The 9591-nt window shown below is 41.9% G+C and overlaps 1 protein-coding gene across 1 annotated transcript; it reads left to right on the top strand.

Annotated features, from left to right (window-relative positions):
- Positions 1-2428: 2428 nt before the first annotated feature.
- On the top strand, positions 2429-8960 carry LOC137258618 (uncharacterized). Its single transcript, XM_067796316.1, has 5 exons — positions 2429-2439; positions 5443-5642; positions 7074-7298; positions 8198-8443; positions 8710-8960. Exons 1-5 carry the CDS (start codon positions 2429-2431, stop codon positions 8958-8960), a joined length of 933 nt encoding a protein of 310 aa, XP_067652417.1.
- Positions 8961-9591: the final 631 nt, after the last annotated feature.

Here is a 9591-nt window from a genome sequence, read left to right as displayed (position 1 = left end):
TACAGCGGTCGGAAATTGGTCGTGTATTCTGTTGATGTCTGAGAGAAAAGATGTCCCATTACATTGGAGTGTAAGGTTTGGTTGGTGAAGTCAAAGAAGTTAGAAGAATTACGATTTAAACGTCTCCATATTGAGTGCAAGAAACAAATTACGCTATCAAATAAATCACTGGCAAATGTCCCTGTTTAGGTTCCATCTCACAGGAAACTAAGCATTAGCAAAAGACATTGTCCGTGAATACAGGATTTTCATCCTCAAGAAGTCACTGCTTTAAAACGGTTTATGTTTAAAAGAGACAATGAAATTATATAAACCTACTCGATAACTTATTATTTTTCTTGGACACACAAGTAGGTACCAACAGATTACACACATATAAACAACAATTGGTTACACCGTCTTGGTGTCGGTCGGTCCAGGTTTGCAAAAGTTATTGTACGACAATGTCGCATTAGCCACAGCAGGCATACAGATGAATACACGTTGAAAGGTGATTGTCCCCCATTTTAAAACCCTTGTAATGATAGTATCATAGTCCAACATGTCCTGCTACACTGCCTTTTCCATTACAAGGGACAAATATTTCAGTTTAAAAACGGTAACTGATCATTTTACTCAAGTTCATTCCAAGTTTAGTCTTAGTTTATTAGAAGTCAATTTTGATTTTATATGATAATCAATAAATATATTTTTGAATTAACAAACAACCTAGACTGATGATTTAGCGTAAAATTATTATCCCCCTGAAAAGTCCAATTCACTCAAGGTGTTTTTCATACTACGTGTTCTGATCTCAGAATATGTGTAAATAGGAGTTCAGTCGCCATCAGCTGAAGGGGATCCAGTTAGGATCAATGTGCAGTAAGTCCCCATGAGCCCATGTATAGCGCTTTACCTTCGTTTGGTGGCGATTCATAGTGGTATACATCTGTTGTATTGGTCTCGTTAGTGATGTTTTTACGACAATGTACTCATTTTAATTTGATATCAGCGATACAACTTTAGTTTTACTATTCATCGTCAACAGGTGTTTATTAAACAATGTAATTGATCTTTAACATGACTAAACTTTTCTCTTGTCGTGATATGGCTGAAATATACAAATACACAACTGCCATTGACATGGCAGCGTAACATAAATAAACTGAACGCCATAAGAAATGTAACACCTCTTCATATGTAAATGATTTCCCTACCATGTCAAGTTGAAGAACCGATTTGTGTGTGCTATATAGATTGTTCTTTTCACAAGAAGAGTAAATGACGCTCGTGGACAGTGTTAAACGCATGTATTAAAGAGTGGTATCAATCGTTCCGTTTGCGACCAATCACAGAAAACAAAAGAGACATTGAAAAAGGCAGAATGTAATTAAATAATCTTAGATTATTATCTGGTGTGTCCTCCATTGGCCTTCAAACATGCATGAACTCGCCGTCTCACAGAATACGTCAAACGTCGGATGAAAGTCCATCAGAACAGCACTAAGTTGTTTACATGTATGCGGCTGTTGCTGACTTAACCGGATCCGACGATCGAGATAATCCCAGAGGTGTTCGATAGGGTTCAGATCCGGTAATCTCGCCACCCATGGCAAAACGTGAACGTTATTAACGTCTGTCTGGCTACATGGGGTCGAACATTTTCCTGTTGGAAGAGGGTGTTAAGATTCTGCTTGGTGAACGGGAGGACCTCTGGCTGTAGAACCTGGTTGATGTACCTCTGTGCGGTGAGATTGCCGTCGATCACAACGATGTTTGTTTTCCTGTCGCCACGTATACCGCCCCAGACCACAACGCTGCCTCCTCCAAAGGGTACAACTTCCTGTATGCAACATCGCGCCTCTCTTTCACCCTGGTGGCGATAAACTCGTCTTCTCCCGTCCGCTCGGTGTAGCTGAACGGGCTTTCATCAGCACCCTCTGCCAATTCTGTTCTGCCAACATATCACATTCTTGGCCCACGCAACCCTGTTTTGACGTGGTTGTCGTGTAACACGTACCCCTTGCAGCGGTCGGTATGGTCTCAGTCCGTATGGTCGGGGGCGTCCTCTCACCGTTTGGGGACTTATTCGGCGTCCAAGAGCTGTATTTGCCGTCACAGTGGCCGTCTGAAAACGGTTTCTCAGGTGCAGTTGACGGATTTAGCGGTCTTCATTAGGGGTTGTAGCTGACAGCCTCCCACTTCTGGGTCTGTCTGTTGTTGTTCCTGTGTTCTGCAAGCGTTTTCGAAGCCTTAGAGTGGTGAGGCGATGACATCCAAATGCAGCAGCCACATCCCCATTAGTCGACCCAGTCTGCAGCATTCCGACAGCTATTTCCCTCTCTTCAGCACTTAACCTCGGCATTATATTGAGTACAGTTTGTGTTGTGATAAATCTAGGAGCCTTATATACCCCTTTCCCATACATTTCAAGTGCATTTCATGCAAGATGAAGTTACAGTGGGTGCGTGTTTTGTTATGTTTCTTCATAAGAGAACAGAAACATGCAATTGTTTTTGCATCAAAGGGAAAATTAAGGTTTTTTTCTGTTGAGGAGTCTTCCTGAAACTTTCGAAAGTCATGTTGATCCGAAATTTCAACCTAACATCGTTTAATGTGTTCTAAAGAGAAACAAATCCAATTTCAACATTTACAACTTTTTACGATAAATAGCCTTATTTTCCATATCCGAAACCAAATGTTACCGTTCTTTTTGAGTTATGTATGCATTACCATCACAAACAATATCATTTGGACTCATTTAAAATTTTTTTTTACTCCTTCAATGTGGATTTGTACTTGATCGAAAATAGGACAATGGACCCATCAGAAAACATATGGCCATATCCAAATTATCATTGACTACCTTGGTCTGATGGTTTCACTCCAAAGAGTTACATAACTGATTGTCAAATCCTTCAATGTGGATTTGTACTTGATCGAAAATAGGACAATGGACCCATCAGAAAACATATGGCCATATCCAAATTATCATTGACTACCTTGGTCTGATGGTTTCACTCCAAAGAGTTACATAACTGATTGTCAAATCCTTCAATGTGGATTTGTACTTGATCGAAAATAGGACAATGGACCCATCAGAAAACATATGGCCATATCCAAATTATCATTGACTACCTTGGTCTGATGGTTTCACTCCAAAGAGTTACATAACTGATTGTCAAAACAAGCAACACCAAAATCTTCTCTCATAATGTTTTTTCATAATATATTTATAATATATTTATGATAAGAGGTGTAACATTTCTTTTGGCTTTCAGGTTATGTTGAGTTCCATTTTTCTGTTGGACTATCTTGGTTTATTCATTGTCATTCGTTCATAGCTATTTAACAGATCAACAATAGTCATTGTTCAAGCTGCATTCTGGACGTTAGGTTCAAATTCGTTTCTGTGAAGCGCTTCATAGGCTGCACACACAACAGGTCTCTCGCATTTTCCCACTTTTCCCGGGTTTATTTTCATCACTCGAATTTGATACTTGGTATGGTGTTTCATATTGATGTCTACTTCAGGATTTTACAAGTCATGTTACCATCATTTGGCTGTTGTTGTTTTTTTTTTGTTGTTGTTGTTTTTGTTTTTGTTTGTTTTTTGTTTTGTTTTGGGGCTTTTTTTCTCTCGCACCCTATGCCCTCTGTTAATTATGTCATTGGAAGAGCAGTAAGATGACACGAGGTTTGTCAAACACCTTGTGAATAATTTGTACTGTGTATTCAAACATGTGATAGGGTGGAAGAATGTTGGGATCAGTCAAGTCTCCTTTTTTGGGACAGAGTATTGCGCAAGCATTGCAGAACCATAGACACATCACCTGTGTCCAGAAGAAAATTAAAACAGTGGTGTAATGGTATGTGGACACACTGGAACAGTTTCCAATGCCGGTTTTGAATGCCATCAGGCAGTAGGGCTGTGTTAGATTTGGACTTTATAATGACACTTTTCATGCAATCTGGTGAGATGTAACAGACAAACAATCTAGTTACTTTCTCATGCATTTCATGGTCACAATCACTCACCCAGGGTGCCTCCAGGTTACAGTCACCGGGTACAAACCACAACTGTTTTCAGAATCTTTTAATGGCATCCATGGGAGGCCGTTTATCATGCTCACCATCACCACTTGTCTTATGTTGCCTGTAGAATTGTTTTTCATCATTTCTAAAAAGTTGATTTTGTTTGATAAATTTGTTTTCCTTTGCGCATTTCTCTTTCTTTCTGTCCAAACCATTAATTTTGCCTTAAGGGAATCGACAATTTGGAGAAGAACCTTTTCTTTTGTTGATTTGCATTGCAATTTTAGTTTCTTCCAAATTGACTTTTGTCTTTTTGATATGGAATTCTCTAACGATCTTAATTTAAGGCACAGCTCCAGCCAGGAAATATTTCTTCTAGTTTCAGTAGGTTTTAAAAGAAACCTGGGTTATCATTAGATCGCTTGTCTTTAGAAACTGAGTGAAGATCGCCCAAGGTTCACGCTGCAGCGTAGATTCAGCAATTTACTTCATGTAATGAACAGTTCACAGAAAGTTTTAGAGATATAATTTCATGAAGTAAATCAATTTCATTTTTGCGAAAAGACATGTTTAGTTGTGTAACTGGCCCCTGATTCTCTAAAGGTAAATCACCACATTCTTCATAAATAGAACTAAACCAACTGTAAACAGGATTTTTGGGAAAGGTCTGCAACTGAAGAAGAAGTAGATTGAGGGGTCAATTGCCTCTGTCGGAAGAGGAAAGAGAACATGCATAAGACGTTTGGTATCTCCTGTCACTTGAGCATTTTGCTTTTTAAAATGTTCCTGACGGGCACCAGTTGTGATTTGGTGTTGGACATTTTGCTCCGTCAGGTTAGCATACATGGGCATGGCATTGTCTCAATGCAGCTTTAGTGACTTGCCATTAATACGCGGATTTTCAGACCATCCTGTCGCTTTCGCACCCTCAAGTAGAGTGAATTTGAGATATTTTGACCAAGATATGCTTGGTCGGGGCCTGTGCCTTCCCCTGGGGCAAGTCCCATCTCAAGTATATTTTGTGTCACTACCGGAGGAAGGCTGTCTGGTCTGTGGAAGTGAAAGATCGAATTCTTCTTGTCTAGCTGTAACCCAGTAAGAAAACCAGTTTTGGGGGATGTCAAGGCTGACTGGGTGATGCACCTGCAGTTCAAGGAATACAATTCCGATATCTAGGCCCACCACGAAGAGGCCTATTGCTATTATTATTTTACAGATTAAGATATAAATGCAACAGAGAGGGTTTGGGTCATCCTTGCACAGTCAGGCTGGTAAAGCTCATCATCAGCTCAGGGCCCTCACCCCCTCTACACGCAGCCCAGACAGCGAATGGGACTTCTCCCAGGAAACACTGCCTAGTCAAACCCACCAAGAACTATTCGGAGAATATGAAGGCTCCCCAACACTGCAGCCTTCTGCATTACCCAGATTGTCAGGGCCAGGGAAGGGTATTGGTGTTGTTATTGCCCAGATAGTGCACAGTGGCACGTGCTGTGTGGGGCTTGGCATTGTCCTGTTGGAAGAGCTGTCGTTGACGGTCAACAAGGTCAAGGACGTGTGGACAGAGAATCTGGTCGATGTATCAATTGGCCATCAGATTGCTTGCACAAGTTCCGACCTGCCGGTGTGTGAGATTGCTCCGCACACCATATACCCGCTGCACCGAATCTGTCCAGCTGTCTAATGCAGTTAGGAGCAAAACGTTCATGACATCGCCTGTAGACACGGTCTCATGTTGCCTGAAGAGATAACGGGATTCATAGCTAAGCCATATGCGGATCTAGTTTGCCAGGTTCCTTGGCAGCACCGTGTTACACCATCTCACTCATCGACGTCAATGTAGTCGTGTCAGGGAGAAGCAACTTTTGGACGTTTGGCACGTATTCCTTCTTCTCGGAGACGGTTTCTGATTGTCTAATCGGACACTCTTCAGGCTCCAAACTGTTCTTGTACTGTGACCCGGGCAGTATGATGACGGTCACGTAGGTGGGTTACCCGGATGTACCGATCTTGGGCAGGTGTGGTGACTCTAGGTCTTCCTGATCCTGGTTGGTCATTTGTCGAATTAGTTCGACGAAACCGATCCACCAATCGAGTTATTGTGCTGGGGTGAACGATGAAGATCCTTGCCACCCCATTCTGTTTTTCCAGCTTGCAATCGTCCAATTGCCTGATATCGATCGGCAGGATTGAGACGTCCTATTTTCGTGTACAGTATTTGCAAAGATCTTAGATGAAATTATGCGATTCATGTGGGTCCTTTATAGTCACATGCTGTACTCATGATTTGCGCAATCAATGTGCCTGATATTCGTGCTGCATGACATCCACGCACATCACGACAATCCTGGTTGCCTTTGGTCAAGCATGATGTTCTAAAACATTCCAGAAACAATGTGCAAAAGGTTTGAGTTTACATATGTGTACAAAACTGTATGTATCATTTTTTAATTTCATTTTGCGTTATTTTTTTTATTTTTTTTTTTGAAGAGTGCATTATGTTTTACAGATTAAGATAGAAACGTAGCAGAGGGGGTTCGGGTGATCCCGGCACAGTCAGGCTAGTAAAGTTCATCATCAGCTCAGTGATGGTAGAGACCGTGTCTACAGGTGACGTCATGAACGTTTTGCTAACTGCATCAGACAGGTTGACAGGTTTGGTTAACGGATTGTGATGGTGTAGCAAGTGTCATGGTGTGTAGAACGATCTCATACATCCGCAGATCGGAGCACACCATCCTTTTGTTCGAAGTTTATCTCTTGAATCTGGGCATTCTGGGGCTTGTCTCGAACTTGCATTCCAAGATATGTGTAGCTCTGATCTTCCACAAGATGCTCAATAACTCCTCCCCTAGCAACCTGACCGATCCATCATTAGTTACCTTGCCACGTTTTAAATGAAGAGTATTACATTTGTTGACTATTATTATGTTTTACAGATTAAGATAGAAATACAGCAGGTGGGTTCAGGTGATCCTGGCACAGTCAGGTTGGTAAAGCTCATCATCAGCTCATTGTTATTGATACGGCTATTTAACGAATATATTCTCTCGGTCCAGGTCTGACTCTTCCAAACCTGGCACTCAATAAACCAACGCATCAAAGCGCCACAGTATACGGAGCGACATCTGATCGGGCTGTTGACGGCAACAACAACCCCGATTTCATTTCCGGAAGTTGTACCCACACGCAAAATTTCCAGTCCATTAACTGGTGGCAGGTAGACCTCCTATCGACCTGTCATGTTGGAAGTGTCTCCATCACCAACAGGGATGGTGACTATTGTAAGTAAAACAACAATAATGCCACTCTTCAATTCTATATGCAGATTGGGCGGTGGGGTAGTCTAGTGGTTTAAGCGTTCGCTCATCACGCCGAAGACCCGGGTTCAATTCCCCACATGGGTTCAGTGTGTGAGGCCCATGTTCTGGTTTCCCCCGCCTTGATATAGCTGGAATATTGCTAAAAGCGGCGTTAAACCAAACTCACTCACTCACCCAATATGCAGAGAAATATAGAAGAAAATAAAGCCTCATCACTTAAGGGCTTATTTAACCGTTGTATTCAAACGGATGATGTTTAGGCTTCCACTAAAGCATGTAACATTTCTCGGTATAACAACTATAAGATTCAAGTCTATATTACCGGTAAACATATTATATGAAGTAAGTACATCGTGCAAAATGATGATTTAGTTTTGAAAGAAAGAATAAAATAGCATCATTGTGACAAAAATGCACAAACATTTCTTTCTGACTGAAAAATATTAGTGAATATGGAGGAACTGTGGATGAAAACAGACCAAATGCCCGTCAGTTCAGTTCATGTACGTGTTTACTGTTTTGTAGGGAATTATTTGTCTGATGGACGATTGGTAGAAATGGCCTCCAAACTCACACTAATACTCAAACATGAGTCTATTAACATCCGTTACATTTTAGTGTGCAACATGTTCTTTGCTTTCAACGTATAGTTGTGTAATTGAAGTTTTAAGGGCATTACACCAAACCTTCACGCAGACGCTGGGTTAAACGACTTAACATTGGAGTCTCACACTAGACCAGCAATAATTCTTGTCTACAACTCTGTTATTGGCACGAGGGTTTTGCGGACAGCAATCCGTTTCATCACCTAAGACTTTCATCTGAATTATAAACGTTTTTTTACCTTTTGTTCAATCCAGACGACAGATTAACCAACTTCACAGTGGAGGTCCACGCGTCTGATCCGATGAACAACACCAAATCCAGCCTCCAGCTCTGTTTCTGGCACAAAGGCACAGTAGGCAGAGGTCTGACGGCAGATCTGACCTGTGCAGTGAACACCATTGGACGCTACGTCAGAATTGTCAAGTACAACTCTGGTGATAAGCCTTTGACGTTGTGTGAAGTGGAAGTGAGGGGAACCCTTTTGCACAAGACATGCGGAGGTAAGATCGTCTAAAGGGGCCTTAGTGCAGAGCAACGTAACAAGAAAGATTGTTATTGTTATAATTCCTGGTGCAAATTCCTTAGAACTATGTGCAGTTGTGGTCAGAGGAACATCTTTGCACAAAAATGCAGCGGTAAGGAAACCCAAACGAATGATCGGCTGACGTCACTTGTACTCACAAAGCTGATTCAGTATTCTGGCACTACTAAACTTGAATCATACAAACATACAAATATCTGTCATTTATATCTGAATATATTTCAGAGTCACCTGTCGTGTTCAGCCGTCTGAGGACAGGAGTGAGGGAGCCTGACTACATCATCGCCAGGCATGAAAACATCGGGAAACTCGACTGTGCCAACTTGTGTCTCAGAATGCCTTCTTGCAATGCATTCAACACAAGGTCACCGTACATCGGTGTGGTCAGTTGCGAGCTGCTCGCTGTGAACCTTAACCCCGTCAATAATGCATCATGGGGCATATATGAGATTTCCAATCAAGCGTTACGTACTTGAAGAAAGGTGAGGCCTATAGACTGCGTGCAGCAGAGGGCGAGTGTTTAGCTTACAGCTGGTTGATTGAATTGCTTAGACGTCACATTCAGCATGACCCATTGTTAAAAAACACTCAAGTGTTGTTGGAATATTTATACACAAACCTGTGAGTCCAGTGACACTATAGGACTCTGGAACAGGACATGTCCCTCCTTGTTCACAGAATCACAACCGATCACAGAATTGTGCGCATACACTTCCTTTCAGTTTTCCATTCATCTAATGTTCATCCACACAACTCCCAATAGAGGTTGTTTCGACAGAGGTTAATATTCTCTGGCCTCCAATATTTGAATCTGCACTCGAAGTAATCGAGCACTCTTTAACATCTTTCCGTGAATGTCAACGATGTTTTTCAGACAATCCAGTGACCAACAACATGAGCATCAATCTGCGCAATAGGGAACCGATGACATGTGTCAACAAAGTCAGAGAGCCTGACCAAGCATGGGTTGCTGAAGGCCTGTTCTACCCCGGGACCTTCACGGGTCTGGCCGCACCAAAGATACTTTTCCGAATAGCTCACCAATCTCCACTCGTTGGTTTAAAGGTAGCCATAATATTTGACGACCACTTGATGGAGTGGGTCTAC

The sequence above is a fragment of the Haliotis asinina genome, chromosome 12 (genome assembly GCF_037392515.1).
Source record: "Haliotis asinina isolate JCU_RB_2024 chromosome 12, JCU_Hal_asi_v2, whole genome shotgun sequence".
Taxonomy (NCBI): Eukaryota; Metazoa; Mollusca; class Gastropoda; order Lepetellida; family Haliotidae; genus Haliotis; species Haliotis asinina.
Note: the sequence above shows the minus strand (reverse complement) of the source record. Positions and strands in the feature narration are given on the sequence as shown.

Coding starts and splice junctions, on each gene's coding strand:
- LOC137258618 (XM_067796316.1), top strand. Junction 5,643..7,073: donor AAGTTCCGACCTGCCGGTGT/GTGAGATTGCTC, acceptor CTCTCGGTCCAG/GTCTGACTCTTCCAAACCTG. Junction 8,444..8,709: donor TTTGCACAAGACATGCGGAG/GTAAGATCGTCT, acceptor AATATATTTCAG/AGTCACCTGTCGTGTTCAGC.